Source organism: Choloepus didactylus, chromosome 25 (assembly GCF_015220235.1).
Source record: "Choloepus didactylus isolate mChoDid1 chromosome 25, mChoDid1.pri, whole genome shotgun sequence".
Lineage (NCBI taxonomy): Eukaryota > Metazoa > Chordata > Mammalia > Pilosa > Megalonychidae > Choloepus > Choloepus didactylus.
The window spans coordinates 8276359-8293485 of NC_051331.1; the positions used below are offsets into that span (position 1 = coordinate 8276359).

General features: G+C 62.1%; 2 protein-coding genes across 3 annotated transcripts; one reads left to right on the plus strand and one right to left on the minus strand.

The window, feature by feature from the left end:
- Positions 1 to 4941: 4941 nt before the first annotated feature.
- Positions 4942 to 12064, plus strand: DCAF15 (DDB1 and CUL4 associated factor 15). Its single transcript, XM_037818322.1, has 13 exons — positions 4942 to 5092; positions 6527 to 6624; positions 6707 to 6842; positions 7465 to 7571; positions 7656 to 7795; positions 7879 to 8049; positions 10003 to 10398; positions 10484 to 10575; positions 10667 to 10795; positions 10880 to 10965; positions 11181 to 11285; positions 11356 to 11471; positions 11668 to 12064. Exons 1-13 carry the CDS (start codon positions 4961 to 4963, stop codon positions 11721 to 11723), a joined length of 1764 nt encoding a protein of 587 aa, XP_037674250.1. The 5' UTR covers positions 4942 to 4960; the 3' UTR covers positions 11724 to 12064.
- Positions 12065 to 12992: 928 nt separating this feature from the next.
- On the minus strand, positions 12993 to 17072 carry RFX1 (regulatory factor X1). 2 transcript variants are annotated; one of them, XM_037818323.1, is made up of 9 exons: positions 16841 to 17072; positions 16626 to 16735; positions 16233 to 16384; positions 16050 to 16147; positions 14975 to 15124; positions 14672 to 14880; positions 13517 to 13670; positions 13388 to 13433; positions 12993 to 13294 (listed from the first exon to the last, which is right to left on the minus strand). In XM_037818323.1, the coding sequence occupies exons 1-9, from the start codon at positions 16931 to 16933 to the stop codon at positions 13125 to 13127; spliced, it is 1182 nt and encodes a 393-aa protein (XP_037674251.1). In that variant the 5' UTR covers positions 16934 to 17072; the 3' UTR covers positions 12993 to 13124. The 2 variants fall into 2 exon arrangements, with proteins under 2 accessions (XP_037674251.1, XP_037674252.1); XM_037818324.1 differs by having other exon boundaries at positions 16668 to 16735; positions 16841 to 17071.
- Between the last annotated feature and the right edge of the window lie 55 nt (positions 17073 to 17127).

A 17127-nucleotide genomic window follows, 5' to 3' on the forward strand; every position in this document is an offset into this window, starting at 1 on the left:
AACTCACTCTTTACTGGCTTCCCTTCTTTTCTCTGTGTGTGGTCTCACTGCCCTACTATTGTTTCCTAGGATCACCTTCCCCCCCAACCCCCAATAAAAGTACTTGTTTATTCTTGTCACAGAGTCTGCTTATGGGGGAGCCCAAACTCGGAAAGATGGTTCGTGTGGTGCTGTCAGTATTTTATTTTGTCCCCTTGGTTATCTATGAATATTCATATGTTAATTATTTTCTCATGGACTTTTTTGTATGTATATCGTATGTCACACACGCAAAAAAAAAAAAAAAAAAAAAAAAAAAGCTAAATAAATTAGAAAAAATAAAAAGGCCCTGGGAATTAGTCCAGAAAGAGCTGTCACACTGCCCTTCAGCAAGAACCAGTTTCCCCTACTGTTTCCATTGCTGAGCCCCAGAAGAAGTGGCTGGCTTGTGTTTAGGGTCCATGGGTTACCAAAACCCCCCACCTCTGAACCCCCAAATTTCACTCACAGCAGTACGATGTTTACACCATTGCTGCAAATGGAAACTGAGGGAGTGGCAGGGTCGAGTCTCCATCTCCTGCTCAGGGAGCCCCCCTCCTCAACCCTCCAACAAGGGGACGGGCAAATGAAACCAACGCAGAAGCTACCCCGCTCCCTCTGGGTTCTACGTGCAGACTTGAACTTCCATAACTTAATTTTGTGTAAACCACAACTCCACTGTGGCAGAAACCACACTGTGAAAGGGAAAGGAGGTACAAAGGGAACCCCAAACCCAGCTTGGGAGGTGGGGTCTCAGAAGGCTCCCTGGAGGAGGTCACATCTTGCTTCAATAATTAGAATATGAATAAATTTCCCTGGGATGGTTCCAGCGAGGACAAATGACACGTCATTGCTGAGTTTCTGACCCTGTAAAGGACACATCGAAAGAAGTCTGATGATAGCAAGTGTTGATGGGGTTGTGGAGGAACTGGAATGCTCACAGGTGTTCACTGCAAGTGTGGAATGACACAATCAATTCGGAAAACAATTTGGCACATACCAGCAGCTCCACCCCCATGTGTACACCCCAGATCAACTCTTGCACAGGTCCCAGGGGAGATATGTACGAGAGTGTTCATGGAAGCAGGGATTAGGATAGCCTTCGAACCAGAAATAGCCACCTCCATCAACAGAACAATGGATAAATCAATTCCTGACATTCACTATACAATAGTGAAAATAAATGAATACAATCACATGCAAAATAAAGAATCATAGGATCACACTGTTGAGTGAAAAAGGGAAGCCATAGATAGCCACCAGCATTATGATTCTACTGGTATAAAAGTACAAAACAGTCAAAACAAATAATATATTATTTAGGTGTATGAATGTATGGGACTGACAGAACAAAATTCAAGAATGTGGTTACTGTGAGGGGGTAATAAATTGATGGGGTCTTCCAGGATGCCAGTAATATTCTTGTTCTTACCCTGAGTGGAGGGTATGCATATTTTGAAATGTTCTTTTATGTATTCTCAGTATTTGATAAAAGATGCCTATGGCAGATTTCAATTTCCAAAGCTATCCATAACTATATCTCCCATCCCGGGCACTTTTCTTACCATGTGCCCTTGCCATTCTCCCTCCCATCAAGAGGTGGATTCTCCATCCTCTCCCCTTGAACCTGGGTGGATCTTTGTGACTAATGCAACCAATAGAGTTTGGCATGCGTGATACAAGGTAATTCCTGAGTCTCGGTCATAGAAGGTGAGACAGCTTCTGTCTGATTCTCTCCCATGGCATGTGTCTTGGAACCCAGCTACCATATTGGAGCAAGCCCGAGCCATGTGGGGAAGCAATGCATAGCTGTTCCAGCTGAGAGCCCAGCAACAACCAGCATTTGAGTGAGGAAACCTTCAAGGTGTCTTCTGGCCCAGGCACTGTCTGACTTCATGAGAGACGGGAGTGAGAACCACCCGGTGAACCCAGCCAGCCCTTAGGACATAGGATTTAACCATAAGAATAGATGATTATTGTTGGTTTCTGCCACTGGATTTGGGGTTGTTTGTTACACAGCAATGGATAACTGATACAAGTCTTCTTCTGCCAGGGTAGGTGGAGATGGGGCTCTGGGAAGGGGATTAAGAAAGGACCCTTGCTTGGTCTCTATCATCCCAGGTAAGGAGGTCACTGATGGAGAGGGCCTGAGGTTGTCAGGAGGGGACAAATTAGGCTGCCATGTGGGGAAGTCACCTAGCATGGATTTCTAATAGCTCTTGGGGAAGGATCTGCTCCCCAGAGACCCGGGGTCTGCAGGAGATATGGGAACCTCCTGTTAAAAGACACGTCCCACTGACTTGACCCAAACCCCAGCTTTCCACCATGTCATAAAAGGGCACCACCATTGATCCATTGCTAAATCCATCAAGTCCTCTCTTCCAGTCCCCAATATCTTCTCCATGAGCATGACTCATTGGCTAGGACTATGTCCAATCTTCTCCATCTCCATCTTCAAGCCACCCCACCCACTCTCTAGCCTTCCTCAAGCCGTTCTCCTCCCCCCCCCAATCCCCACAACATTCTCCCACAGCAGCCATAACGACCATTTTGTCCACTCTTTTAACAATTTGTAATTTTTGAGAAACCGTGGAATTACAGAAGATTTGCAAAGATGGTACAGAGTGCTCTTGTGAATCCTTCACCGAGCTTCCCCTTAAGTTAGTTTCTTGTACAACCACGGTAAATTTGCCCAAATGAAGAGATTAACTGACATTGGTACAATTTTATTAACTAATTCAGCATTCCCTAGTTTTCCCACTGATGTCCTTTTCCTGGTCCAGGACCCCCTTACCATCCAGGATATGATATTGCACCTAGTTGTCACGTGTCCTTAGTCTCCTCCAATCTGTGACATTGTTTCAGTCTTTCCTTGTTCCTCTCATTACCTTGACTTTTGAAGAGGGCTTGTCAGGTATTCTGTAGAATGTTTTTCAATTCGGGACAAATCTTTGATGTTTCCTCCTGATTAGCTGGAGGTCTTAGGTCTTGGGGAAGACACCAGGGAGGTGCCACACTTCCTCACATCAGATCAGGGGCACGGGATACGAACATGGCCTCACTGGTGATTTTCAACTGTGAAGTTTTTTTTTCCCCTTTCCATACTCTTTCCTTTGGAGTGAGTCACTAAATCCAGCCCATACCCAAGAGGAGGGGAATTAAGCTCCAACTCCTGGAGGGGAGGACATCCAGGAATTTATGGACACATGTTAAAATGTCCTCAGTTATTAATAAATATTTCGGGAGAGATACTTCCAACTGTGCCCATGTCCTGTTTCTCCTTAAAGTTCCACCCACTAGTTTTAGCATCCATCAGTGGATCTCATTTGCAGCAATTATTACCGCATTATTTGCCTAATGGAGATTTTCTATTTCCCTTGTTGCTTCTCTCTATATAAATTGGAATTCTTCTCTAAGGACAGAAGATATTTATTTCATTCTTTGGGTCACACTGATCTTTCAAAATCTCATATTGGATTCCTACTCGCTCTTGCTGAAAAGCTTCTTCCAAGAAGCTTCTCTTTACTCTTAAGAGTAAAACCCTAATGTCTTTTTAGACCCCAGACTACCAGACCCATAGAATATGCATTTGTTTCCTTGTCTTCATCTGTTTTCCTTGCTTGCTCTTTTTCTTGCTCATTTTTGCTCTATCAATTGCTTCACAGCTTTGCCACCCTAACCCCCACCTCCTAGGCTTTTGTCTTTGACACTTATATTTTTCCTCTTCTCCTTCAAACAGCCAGTCTTCTATTGCCTTCTGTAAACACTCTTCTCCCCTCACTTCACTTTCTAACCCTACCTGCAATCAGATAACAGATACTTATTTCTTTATTTATCGTCCATCTCACTGACGGCTTAGAATGTAGTAGATGCTCAGTAAAAACATCTGTCGAATGAATGAATGTGTGAGCCTGGAAGAATTCGCGCAGCAGCTCCATTCACTTCCTTTCTGGTCACAATAACAACAGCTTGCATCCACCCTAAATATTATTTACCAGGTACACAAGGGAGCTCCACTTCTGCTTCATCCTGTGTACAATGAAGATAATAAAAGTACCTATGTCCAAAACTGCTGTGAATATTAAATGAGCTAATGTACAGGAAGATGATGCACACAGCAGACATTCAACCATTCTTATCCATCCCTTCTGTTCATCGCCATCACCTGTAAAATCACATCATAATAATAGTGACCCACCACAAAGAGCTGTCGTAAGGGTTAAATAAGTTATTAAACGTGAACTTCACGTGGTTGAGTGCTCAGGACTGTGTCCCGCGCATGGGCGGCGCCAGGTGATTGCTTGCTGCTGTCGTCGTCCTCGCTGCCATCATCATCACCATCATCATCACCACCACCACTCCACCGGGCCGCCCCCACAGCCCATCTGAAAGATGCTTCCATGAATCCCATCCTTTTGAGCAAATCCCTTTTCCTCGGCCCGGCGGCCCAGGGATGCTCGTCGGGTCTCCGGCCCACCCACCGCCGGGGCCGGTGTGTCCAGACCCGGCGCGGACAGCCCTGGGACCCGCGTTCGCGCGCTCCTGGACCACAGGCTCCCACCGCCCGGCCCACGGGCCTGGACCGCCAGCGGTTTCCATGGAAACCCACCAGCCGCGGGGGGGGGGGGCGTGACGCCGTCAAGAGGGACAGCGGTTCCTGTCTATCGGGTCAAAGTCCTCAGGGCGAGGAGCGACAGCGGGGCCTCTGATTGGTTGCGTCCTTGCGGGAAGGCGGGAAGACGGCGAAGGGCCGCGGGGGGCTGTACCGCCCCTACCAATCAAGAGCCGAGGCGGCTTTGATGGACACGCTCAGCGGGAAGAGGCCCCGAGAGCGGGCTTCCGCCCAACCGGCGGTCCGCCGTCCCGAGAAAGGGCCAATGAGGAGGCGGCGGGGGTGGGGCCAAGGGGCCGGGTGCTCCGGAAGTGGAGGGAGGGGGTGAAAATGGCGCCCAGCTCGAAATCGGAGCGGAACAGCGGGGCCGGGAGCGGCGGCGGCGGCCCCGGGGGCGCCGGGGGAAAGCGGGCAGCGGGTCGGCGGCGGGAGCACGTCCTCAAGCAGCTGGAGCGGGTTAAGGTGAGTCTTGGAGTCTGGGAGGAGCGCGCCGAGGGTCGGGAGGAGGGACGAGGGAGGCGGGGGGCGGGAGGGCGTCCGCGGGGTGAGGGGCTGGGGGCGGGGCCCGGGGAGGGGGCTTGGATGGAGGGGCGGGGGCGGGGCTCCGAGGAGGGGGTGGGATGGCGGGGGCGGGGGGCGGGGTCCCGTGTTAGATGTGGGGGCTGGGGGCGGGGCTCCGAGGAGGGGGGTGGGGCGGAGGGGCTGGGGTCCCGAGGAGGGGGTTTGGAGCGAGGGGGCCCTAGAGGCCGCAGCGGGAATAAGGAGGAAAACGGGGCGATCCGGGGCCAGATTCGCCTTTCCCTTGGCCCCACCGTAATGAAGCCCCCCGCCTCCTTCCCAGCGCCCCCTCTCCCACCTTTGGGGTGCCTCGGTCAGCCCTCCCTCTCTGCCCCTGCTGGCACCGCAGGGGAGCTGGAAGGCCTGTTCCTGGTCTGCCCTCCCACACCGGATGGGAGGGAGCTCCCTGGACGGAGCTCTTGTCCCCCTCAGACTGGAGGCCACCTGAGGCGGGGCTGTCTCCCCCATCACACTGGGAGGGTGGAGCAACTGGGGCAGGCCGGGCCCCTGAGAACAGAGCCCGCTCCTTCTCCATTAGGCCGGGAGCCCGTGAGGGCAGGGCTGTGTCTCCCCCTTTTGACTGGGAGCTCCCTGGGCAGGACCGTGGCTCCGCCCTTAGGTTGGAAGCTCCCCGGGCCGGGGTGGTGGCGGGGAGCTCTCTGAGCAGGGCTGTTTCCACCATCAGACTGACATCTCCTGGAGGACAGGACTGTTTCTCCCATCAGCCAGCACCCCCACCCCCACCCCCCAGTCCTCTCTCATCAGACCACAGTCTCCTGAAGGCAGGGCTGTCCCCCTCCTCAGACTGCCCAGCATATGCCTGCCCGCCCCACAAGATCCTTCCTTGGGGGAGTTTGTAGAGAAGGGAATAGGTTGGCCGGCTGAGGCTGCACCATGCTAAGGGGCCAAAGCCCGCTGCGGACATTGGTGGATTGGGGGCAGCTGAGCGCAGGTCAAGCCCCCCTCCCAGCCTCTATGGTGGTTGCAGATACGCAAACCCACTGCACCCTGGGGCAGTTTTCTGGAAGGGAGATGGGCCAGAGGTGCTTGGAGAGCATCTCTGGGGCACATGACCTTGGGTCCCAGGGGCTTGGGCAGGAGGGGCCCTGGGGCTGGCAGGGTGGGCAAGTGCCCAGTGGAGCGGGCAGCTCCAGCATGGCCTGCCTGGCCCCGGGGTCCTCGCCAAGGCCCACCTACCCCGACCTCTCCGCCTTCCGGAACGTGGGCCTCCCTCGACCATCGTGGCCAGCCCAGCGTGGGCCTGTGGGTCCTGCTCTGCCCCAGGTGGGGAGAGGAGTGGGGGTGGTGCCTGAGGAGACCCGGCCGCCCCTTCCCCAGATCAGCGGGCAGCTCTCCCCACGCCTCTTCCGGAAGCTGCCGCCCAGGGTCTGCGTCTCCCTCAAGAACATCGTGGACGAGGACTTCCTCCATGCGGGGTGAGGCTGGGGTGCGGGTGCGGGCGCTGGGTGGGGGCTCCGCCTGGCCCGGCCCTGAGCCCCCTGGCTGTGCCCCCCGCAGACACATCTTCCTGGGCTTTTCCAAGTGCGGCCGCTACGTCCTCTCCTACACCAGCAGCAGCGGGGACGACGACTTCTCCTTCTACATCTACCACCTGCACTGGTGGGAGTTCAACGTGCACAGCAAGCTCAAGCTGGTAGGGCCGGGCCACGGGGGCCCCAGCGCCTGGCAGCCTGGGCTCGGGGCTGGCAGAGCGCGACCCTGGCCGTGGCGTCTCACCTCCGAGCCCCGGTTCACGAGGCCTTCGAGACGCTGCGGGTTCGGTTGAGCCGTATGAAATTGCCGTTTCTCTAGGCGAAAAACGGGTAAAGCGCGGCAGTTTCATTTGGTTTAACTCCGTGCGTAAAGGCCTTAAAACAGTGTTGGCCTAAGTCGGGGTGGGGCGGAGGATCACGGGCGCTTTATTACAACCAGGCAGGCCGCCCTGCCCGCCGCCACCTCGAAAGCCCCCAGGAGGTGGGTGCTGTCACCCCCCTTCACAGATGAGCTCAGAGGGGTGTTGGGATGGGCCGAAGTCCCCAGCCGGGCAGGGGTGGATAAGGCTGGGGCCGGATGTGTCCGGCCGAGCCCCCTCGGCGGTGGCAGCTCCCTCCCAGCGGCCTCTCCGGTCCCAGCCTGCCGTGCTTTGGGGTCTCCATCTGGAAGTGGAGCCTCCCCAGCCCTGTGCTCAGGCGGGGCTGAAGGATGGGGGTGGGGGGCTGCTTGGGGAAGCCCCCCGGCCCTGCACCTGCCCAGAGGTGACCCCGCACGCCGCTCAGGTCCGGCAGGTGCGGCTCTTCCAGGACGAGGAGATCTACAGCGACCTGTACCTGACCGTGTGCGAGTGGCCCAGTGACGCCTCCAAGGTCATCGTCTTTGGCTTCAAGTGAGAGGCGGGGCTTTGGGGGCAGAGATTTGGTTCCCCAGGCGCAGCCCAGGCCACTGAGGGGGTCCCGGCCCCCTTCCACAGCACCCGCTCGGCCAGCGGCATGCCCACCAACATGGTCCTGATGAGTGACGAGAACCACCGCGACATCTACGTCAGCACCGTGGCCGCCCCCCCGCCGGGCCGCTGCGCCGCCTGCCGCCAGGCCAGCCGGGCCCACCCAGGTGAGGGCAGGGGCCCCGGGGTCGGGCCGCCCCCCGCGTCTGCCCGACGTCAGGCCGACGTGCGGCCGTGTGTGCCTCTGCAGGGGAGCCGGGCGCCCAGTGCCTGTGGCACGGCTTCATGCTGCACACCAAGTTCCAGGTGGTCTACCCCTTCCCCACCTTCCAGCCGGCCTTCCAGCTCAGGAAGGACCAGGTGGTGCTGCTCAACACCAGCTACTCCCTGGTGGCCTGCGCCGTCTCCGTCCACTCGGCAGGTAGGCCCTGCGGTCCAGTGGCCGGGGAGCGCTGCGGCCTGCTCTCCCCAGGGCTGGGCGTGCTGGGACCCCCACTCAGCTGGAATGTTCCACGTCCGCCTCGTCCACCACCGCCCTTGAGCCCTCGAGGTGTGGCCGGTGCACCCGGGGAACAGAGCCTGTGATTTGAGTGCACTGTTGTTAGTTTAATTAGATAGCCGCGTGCCACTAGCGGCACCCCCGTGGACCCCGCAGCCTTGCAGCTCTTAAAAAGAGAAACACACACCAAGAACTTGGGGAGGATTTGCAAGCAGACAGCCGCTTCGTGAGTCTTTAGATGACCCGAGAAACAGGAAAATGACAAGGAGATGTCACTCGTTAGGGGGGCACACATCGGGAAACCGATGGTGGCAGTGGCTGCTGGTGCTGGGGGGCCTCATGGCAGTGGACTGTGCCGAGGTGGCCCCAGGGGGTGTCTCCCCTGCCTCCTGAGGGGGGTCACAGTGCCCTGGGCTGCCGTAACAAAGGACTGCAAACTGGGGGGCTTGACCCTGCAGCAGTGTATCATCTCATGGTTCTGGAGGCCAAAGTCTGAAATCAGGGTGTGGGCAGGGCCATGCTCCCCCCAAAACCTGCGGGGGGACCCCTCCTTGACTTGTCCAGTGTCTGGCAGTTGTTGGCCACCCTCGGCATAGCATGGCTTGGAGCTGCGGTTCTCTGCTCTCCACCTCCTTTCGGGGCCTGGGCCCAGTTTACCGCTTCATCCTGGGTGTTGGGGTCCCCCAACTTCAGTCTGGCCTCACCTTAACTAACCACATCTTCAAAGATCTTATTTCCAAATAAGGTCTGTTTCCCATTTACCGGGCCAAGGTTAGAACTTGAACGTATCCTTTTGGGGGACAGACACGGTTCAGCCCATAGGAGGGGCACGTCTGGGGCTTCGACGGGGAGTGGGTAGCAGCACCGAGGAGCCCCAGGCCCAGGGTTCCCGTGTGTTTGTCCTCAGAGTCACTTCCTGGACGCAGTTTAGAGATATCACACAAATGTAAAAAGACTCTGTTTATTTGTAAATTACAAATATGTTACAATTTAGTAAAATCCCAGGGGTCCCCGCTGCTGCCCGCGAGCCCCCGGGGTGCTGGGCCTGGAGGAGCTCAGGGCTCGTGTCAGACGGATCAGCTGCCTGTGCCCGGCGGGGTGGGGCCGCGTTGGCGACGTTTGCCCACTTGCTGACACAGGGCGTTCACCTGGAGGGCACGTCCCGCTCAGCCATGTTCACCTCTTCACACCTGCCCTCAGAAGTGCCTTCGCTTGGGGGGTGGGACCCCAGATGCACCTTGGATGGGTTCCTTTCTGAGCCCAGTTTCTGCTTCTCTGACCTGGGGGGACATGGTCCCCTCCTAGGGCTGCTCGTGGGGGGCTGAAGGAGGTGATGCAGGTAGAGGCTGTGCACAGGGCCCAGCCCCGGTGCTGCTCAGGCAGTGGTGTGTTGGGGTGCTCCAGGCTGACCCCAGCAGAGGGGGATCTGGTTCCTGGAGGCGGAGACGTAGGCAGAGGCCCTGGGCGTGGGTCTCACCTTGGGGAGGGCAGGGGGCTGTGTGGGTGTCGGCTCCGGTGCATCCGGCAGTCATGGCGCCCCTCAGCTGTCACCCCATGGTCTGATGGCCCCGAGGGCAGGGGGCTTGCTCACTGCTGTGCCCCCCACGCCTGGCTCCTGGTGGAGGCTTAAGAAGGAGGTTTGAATGAACGAGTGTGGGGTGCGTGTGCCCGCGGGGGCTGCCTGTGCTTGGGGGAGGTGTGCCTGGGAGGTGTGTGTGTGTGTAAAGCTTTTTTTCTCTTGGGTGTTTCAGTGTGACGTCTCAGTGTAGTTCACCTTCTAGAAGGTTCTCCAGGGGTGCTGGTGAGAGGAGGTCAGGGGCCTCCTGGACTTGAATTTGTTTCCTGATCACCCCCCTGTCACTTTCTGTGTTCCAGGTGACGGCGGCTTCTACCAAGTCCTCTATGACCACATGACCCCCCACCCGGCCCCTCCCAGCCCCCCTGGGCCCCGGAGCCCGGAGGTGGCCCCGGCCCCCCCTAGCCCCTGCCCCGAGGCCACCCCCACCCGGGTCCCTGGGACCCCCGAGCCCTCGCCTGCCGTCGCCAAAGCCAAGGAGTTTGTGGCCGACATCTTCCGCCGAGCCAGGGAGGCCAAGGGCTGTCCCTCCGAGGAGGCCCGGCCGCCCTCTGAGCCCCCAGCGCCGGACGGGGAGGCAGCAGCCCGGGGCGGGACCCCCAGTGCCGAGGCGCCCGCCCCCGAGCCCGGCTACGTCAACTACACCAAGCTGCATTACGTCCTGGAGTCTGGGGAAGGGACGGAGCCCGAGGACGGTGAGGGGCGCCCGGTGGGCAGGGCGGCAGCGGGGCTCAGCCTGGGGGTCCACCTCCCCCACCCCCGCCGTCACCTCCTCCCCAGGGTTCGAGGACGACAAGATCTCCCTGCCCTTCGTGGTCACTGATCTCCGTGGCCGCAACTTGCGGCCCATGCGGGAGCGGGCGGCCGTCCAGGTCCGTGCAGGGCAGCGGGTGGGCTGGGGGGCACCGCGGGAGCCCGCGGGCTTGGGGGGGTGAGTGGCAGCCTGCTCCTCCCGCACCCCAGGGCCAGTACCTGACGGTGGAGCAGCTCACGCTGGATTTCGAGTACGTCATCAACGAGGTCATCCGCCACGATGCCACCTGGGGCCACCAGTTCTGCTCCTTCAGCGACTATGACATCGTCATCCTGGAGGTGGGCCCAGGGCTGGGGTAGGGGCCGTCGGGGCCTCCCTGCCTGGGGGTCACCCTCAACGGCCAACCCCGTCCCCCCACCCAGGTGTGCCCGGAAACCAACCAGGTGCTCATCAACATTGGCCTGCTGCTCCTGGCCTTCCCGTCCCCCACCGAGGAGGGCCAGCTCCGGTGGGTGCTCGGGGACCCCCATCCGCTTGCCTAGGAGGCCCATGGCCCTTCAGTGGGGGCTTTGGGGCCGGAGAGGATTTCTCTTTCCCCCAGTGCTGGACCTGCTGCTCCGTTACTGCTCCTGAGAGGCGGTGGTCCCACGGTTCCCCCATTCCCTGCAGACCGAAGACCCCCTCACCCGGTGGTCTCCCCCCGCCCCGCCCTGTCCCCTGCAGACCAAAGACCCACCACACCAGCCTCAAGGTAGCCTGGGACCTCAACACGGGCGTTTTTGTGACCGTCAGCGTGGGCGACCTCACCGAGGTCAAAGGGCAGACCAGGTGAGGGCAGATCTGGCGGGGTGGGGGTAGGAGAGCCCCCTGCCCGCTCACCCGCCTCCCGGCCCTGCAGCGGCAGCGTCTGGAGCTCCTACCGCAAGAGCTGCGTGGACATGGTGATGAAGTGGCTGGTGCCCGAGAGCAGCGGCCGCTACGTCAACAGGATGACCAACGAGGCGCTGCACAAAGGTGGGCTTGGGGGCCCGGGGGGGTCAGGGCTGGGGTCCCTGGCAGAGTCGCACCCGCTGCAGGCGCCGGCCCACTGGTGCTGGCCGATCTCGGCTGGGCCTGGGACCCGTGGCCCCGTTCTGCGGCCGCTTCATTTGGCAGCCCGGATTTGGAGCCTTCCGGGCCCCATGGCTCCGTGCCCCCGCCCTCCTCGCAGGGTGCTCCCTGAAGGTCCTGGCCGACAGCGAGAGGTACACGTGGATCGTGCTCTGAGGGCCCAGCTGCCCTCACCTGCCTCCAACTACCTCCCCGGCCCACAGCCCCCAGGACCGGCACTCGTGTCAGGCCACAGGAGGGGCCGGGGCGGGGGCAGCCCCCGGTGGCCTGGGAGCCTGGACACCTCTTATTTATGCCTATTTAAGTTGGGAAGGGCGGAGGGGGCGTCCCCCACTGCACCCTGCGTCGGGCACAGGCCCCTCCACCACCCTGGGGGAGGCTGAGTGGACCCCCTTGCCCTGCCCGGCGCCCCAGCCCCCCCACCTGACGGCGGGAAGCTTTGCTGCCCAGACGCCCTCTGCTCCCGCTTCATGTAATAAATGTTTCATTTCCCAACCTCCCTGAGGTCGTGTGACTGCTCTCGGCCCCGAGACCCCACCAAGTCCCACCAAGTCAGCAGTAGCCAAATAACACAGCGGAATTTATTGTTTTAAGAAAGACTACAAAAAGGTAGAAAACAGCTCGGCACACTAGACTACCACACGCGTGGACACGGTCACCGCCGGGAGAGGGGCCCCGCGGGCAGGGCGGCTCCCAAAGCTGTAGCATGCGGAGCACACAAAATAGTGATTTTTATACAATAGGTCAGATTCTTCTTTTTTTTTCCTTGTTTTTTCTTTTTGCCATAAACATCTATCTCACGGGTTGAAAACACTGAGAAAACTGGAACAGATAAGGCCATGATGGTTGGAAAAAAACCCAACAAGTTACCAACTCCGCTTGGGCGGCGCTCACAAATCGCACAATAGTGACGTGGTTTGCAGGGTGGGGGCGCGGGGCACGGGGGACAGCACAGTCCGGGAGAGGGGCGCGGACAGGGGCCGTGGGGAGGGCGCAGGGCCTCGGCTGAGAGCCAGGGGCGCACCCAGGCCTCCGTCCGGCCCCCGTGCCCCGCAGCCCCCTGCGCGCTGCTCTTCTTTGGACGCCGGAGGCTGGGCCCCTCCTGCCCTCCCCGTGGCCGGGCCGGGCAGCGCCCAGCTCCAGAGCAGGCACGACACCCGCGGCGTTAATTGCACTTATACCAAGAGGGAGGAAAGCAGTGGGACTTTGGGAGAGGATCCCAGGGCGGCTGGGGGGCGAGTCCCTGGGTGACGGCCACCTGCGCCCGCCTGGGGCGCAGGGTGGGCCCAGGACAGGCTGTGCAAAGCCAGCGAGCTGAATAAGTTAACGGTTCCGCCGCGGCGGGGGCCTGCCCGCCTGGCCCCGGTGTGGCGCGGGCGGCGGCGGCGGCGGCGGCGGCACGGCGGCGGGTTCCTTAAGGCACATGGTTCGTGGCAGAGTTGGCAGCGGCGGCTCCGCCCGGCCCTGTGATTGTGCCCGGGCTCCGAGGGCCCCTCCCCTTGGTGGGGGGCCCAGGCGGGGAGGGGGGGGCGGGGCGGGGAGGGGGCGGCCGCGGCCTTAGCTGGACGGCAGCGCCTGCACGAAGAGGCCGCGCGCGTCGCTCCGCGCCAGCTTGGCCGGCGGCTCCAGGGCCTCGGGGCCCAGCGCGGGCGACTCGCCGCCGGCCGCCAGCGTGATGTCCTGCGGCAGCTCGTCCTCGCTCTCTTCCTCCTCCTCCTCCTCCTCGTCTGGGACACACGGAGCAAGGCCCAGCTCAGCGCGGGGAGCCGGAGGCCAGGGACCCCCTCCCCACCCCGCCCCCGGGACGCGCCCCCACCTACCCTTGTCCGGGTCCAGGGCGGTCAGCGAGGTGGCCAGGTTGGCGAACTGGAGGGAGGCGGGGAGAGGAGGGCCGTGAGGGTCCCGCCGCCGCACCCCCCGCGCCCCGCCGCGTCCCGCGCGCCGCGCACCTCGCCCATGACGGCGATGGGGGTCTCGCCCTTGGCCTGGGCCACGCGGTGCTCGATCAGGTAGTACATGTACTCGTCGTACAGCAGCCGGATGAGGTGGAAGGAGCCGAAGCTGGCGGCGCTGCGCAGAGTCAGGTCCCGGATCACCATGGAGCTGGGGGTGGCGCGGCGGGAGAACCGTCAGGTCCTGCCGGCCCCGCCCACGGCCCGCCCCTGGAGGAGGAGCCCGCTCTGGCCCCGCCCCGGAGGAGGAGTCCGCCCCTGCCCCGCCCACTGCCCGCCCCTGGAGGAGGAGCCCGCTCTGGTCCCGCTCACGGCCCGCCCCGGAGGAGGAGTCCGCCCCTTCCCCGCCCACTGCCCGCCCCTGGAGGAGGAGCCCGCTCTGGTCCCGCCCCTGGGAGGAGGAGCCCGCCACGGCCCGCCCTGGAGAGGGAGTTCGCCCCGGCCCCGCCCACGGCCCGCCCTGGAGGAGGAGCCATTCCCCGCCCACAGCCCGCCCCTGGAGGGGGAGCCCGCTCCGGCTCCGCCCACGGCCCGCCCCAGAGGAGGATCCCGCTCTGGTCCCGCTCACGGCCCGCCCCGGAGGAGGAGCCCGCTCTGGTCCCGCTCACGGCCCGCCCCGGAGGAGGAGTCCGCCCCTGCCCCACCCACGGCCCTCCCCTGGAGGAGGAGCCCGCTCTGGTCCCGCCCCTGGGAGGAGGAGCCCGCCACGGCCCGCCCTGGAGGGGGAGTTCGCCCCAGCCCCGCCCACGGCCCGCCCTGGAGGAGGAGCCCTGCCCCGCCCACAGCCCGCCCCTGGAGGGGGAGCCCGCTCCGGCTCCGCCCACGGCCCGCCCCGGAGGAGGAGTCCGCTCCGGCCCCGGAGGAGGAGTCCGCTCCGGCCCCGGAGGAGGAGTCCGCTCCGGCCCCGGCTCGCCCCCGGAGGAGGAGCCCGGCCCCGCCCCCCGGAGGTGGAGCCCGCCACGGCCTGCCCCAGAGGAGGAGCCCGCTCCTGCCCCGCCCACGGTCCGCCCCTGGAGGAGGAGCCATGCCCGGCCCTTGCCCCCCCCCCCGGAGGCGGGGCTTCCCTGGCCCGGTCCCACCCCGGGAAGAGGAGGAGCCCTGTCGTCCCCGCCCAAGGAGGCGTGGTCTCCTCGGCCCCGCCCCCGCGCGCACCTGTAGAAGGACCACTTGAGCAGGAAGAGCTTGGCGGCCTTGGGGAAGCCGGCGCTGCCCTGGTAGGGCTTGAGCACCTGGCTCACGACGCCGTCCAGCCAAGCCGCCCACTGTTCCAGCGAGTTCTGCTGCTGCAGCGTCACCTTGAAGTCCTGCTCCAGCCGCTGCACCACGCGGTCCTCGCAGCGGCACACCCACGACGCCTGCTCCTGAGCAAGAGAGGGCGACGGGGGGCGCCCGCGGCTCAGCCCCTGCCCGCCCGCGGCTCGGCCCCGCCCTGAACCCCGGCCCGCCCGCGCCCACCTGCACGTTGGCGAAGTCCACGCGGTTGAGGTCGCTCAGCATCTGGTTGATCTGCGCCGTGTTCTGCAGCACCGCGCGCGCCGCCTGCGCCAGGTGGTTGAGCGACGTGTACCGCCGCAGCGTCTGCGCGAAGGCGCCGGCCGCCGCCACCTGCGGGGTCCGGGGCTTTATGGCACCCGCGGGACCCGCCCCGGGGGCTCCCCGCGCGTCTCGGCCTCCTCCCTGGCCGCGGGACCCCACACCCCGCCCTGGGCCTCAGCTTCCTTTATCCCATAAACAGCGGGATGCTCTCCACGTCGGGGCCTTTGTGGGGAGCCTGGTGTGGGTCAGGAAACCAGTGTTGGAGTCCTGGCCGGCACGGTTCTTCTCTGGATGAAAGGCACGCTAGGAGATGCCTGGCACTGCCCAGGAAAGGCAAGCATCGCGTCAAAACCTTCTGTTTCGTTTCCACAGCAGCCCGGGCTATCAGCTCCAGGAGGGCAGGGAGGGGGGCCGCTCTGTTCGCGGCTGAGGCCCCAGGGGATGGGCGCTGGGAACCCCGCGGAGGCGCCACAAACGCGCCGAGTGAAGGGCGCCCCCACCCACGCCCTGCGAGCGCAGCCGGGGAAGGTTCTGCAGACTTCCATCCGGCGTCACTGGCTTTTTTTTTTTTTTTTTTTTTAGCATTTTAAGGTCGAGAAACACAAACAAAACTTTCTTCCCAAGTGCAAGCACACCCCATCGATGGCTCCCGTGTCAGCAGCTGGGGAAGGTGCAGCACTGACTCAGGCGGTCACCCGGTTTCCTTACAGACGCCCTTTTTCTCCTTTTAAGCTTTTACCTAGCTGTGAACATCTAAAAGCCCTTTCTGTCAGGGTTGTCTGAAAAAACGACTTCGAATCTGCCTTGGGCTTTTATTTGTGAAGAAGCTGTGCGGAGTACAAAAAATCGCTGCCAAGGGATTGCAGGTCGGGAGCGGGCATTTGAGGACGTGGGTTTGGAAAGATCTGAACTCAGGGGGCCTCCCCTGCGGGGCATCATCCCCAGGTGGGCCTGGGAGTGGGGGGAGGCGGTGGGCCGGGGATCCCCCCCTCACCTTCACCCGCAGCATCTCCTCGGGGATGTTCACCATGGCATGGGTGAGCCAGCTCTCCAGGCTCTTGGCAAAGTTCCGGATCGCCTGTGTCAAGGCACCTGTGGGCGGTGGGGGGCGGGAGGGGGCTGGTCAGGGCTGGGGGGGCCGGGGCGACGGGGAGGGAGCCGGCGTCCGCGCACTCACTGGGGATGGGCCGCAGCACGTCGGGGATGAGGATCTCCACCAGGCCCTGGTACAGCACGTTGTCACAGTGCTTGGTCCACTGCAGCACCGGCTCGAATTTGGAGAGGAGCACCAGGCTGGCCTTGGGCAGCCGCTTCTCGGCCTCGTCGTGCCTGCGGGCACCACGGCCCGGGTCAGAGGGGCACAGGGAGCACATGGTGCCCACCTCCACGCCCATGCACCCTCGGGGGCACATGCACCCCACAAACTCTAGGGGTCAGGGAGGCGCCCCTGCTGCCGCACACCAAGGGATGCCCACCCAGGCGTCTGAACTCGCCCCTGGCCTGCCGACATCCGTGCCCACCTGGGGTCCCCCCGCCCCCTCCCCAGGGCCCCCAGGTCCGAGGCACTCACACTGCCGCCGGCGGCGCCTCACCAGGCTGGCTGAGACCGTACCTCCAGAAGGATTTCCACAGGGTCTCCACCAGGGTGAACTGCAGGTTCACCATGACGTCGACGATGGCCTGGGGGTGGCGGGAGCGGGGGATGTTCAGGGGGCCCTGAGGGCAGCGTGGCCCCCCCGTGCCCATGGGCCAAGCCGCCCCTTCCCCCACTGCCAGCGGCCCCACCTCACAGTGCTCCCGGTACAGGAGCTGGAAGGCCTTGACGTCCCCAGGCCCAACCCCCTCAGGCAGCACTTTGCCCTGGAGGTCGAGCTCCATGAAGTCCGGAAGGCTCCGCGAGGCATCTGGGGTGGGGGGGACACCATGAGGCCCTCGTCCCCTGCCTGCTCACCCCCCTTCCAGCCTGCCCACGAGCCTAAGTTGTCACCACATTCCTACGAGGAGGTGCCCCGTGTGCAGTGGGGGACAGTGAGGTTCAGGAAGGGCAAGTGCCACAGACTGGAAGAGTCTGG

Coding starts and splice junctions, on each gene's coding strand:
- DCAF15 (XM_037818322.1), top strand. CDS start 4,961: ATGGCGCCCAGCTCGAAATCGGAGCGGAACAGCGGGGCCGGGAGCGGC. Junction 5,093..6,526: donor AGCAGCTGGAGCGGGTTAAG/GTGAGTCTTGGA, acceptor CCCCTTCCCCAG/ATCAGCGGGCAGCTCTCCCC. Junction 11,286..11,355: donor GAGGTCAAAGGGCAGACCAG/GTGAGGGCAGAT, acceptor CCGGCCCTGCAG/CGGCAGCGTCTGGAGCTCCT.
- RFX1 (XM_037818323.1), bottom strand. CDS start 16,933: ATGGAGCTCGACCTCCAGGGCAAAGTGCTGCCTGAGGGGGTTGGGCCT. Junction 16,736..16,840: donor TGTACCGGGAGCACTGTGAG/GTGGGGCCGCTG, acceptor CGCCACCCCCAG/GCCATCGTCGACGTCATGGT. Junction 13,295..13,387: donor CGCCCTGGACCCGGACAAGG/GTAGGTGGGGGC, acceptor CGTGTGTCCCAG/ACGAGGAGGAGGAGGAGGAG.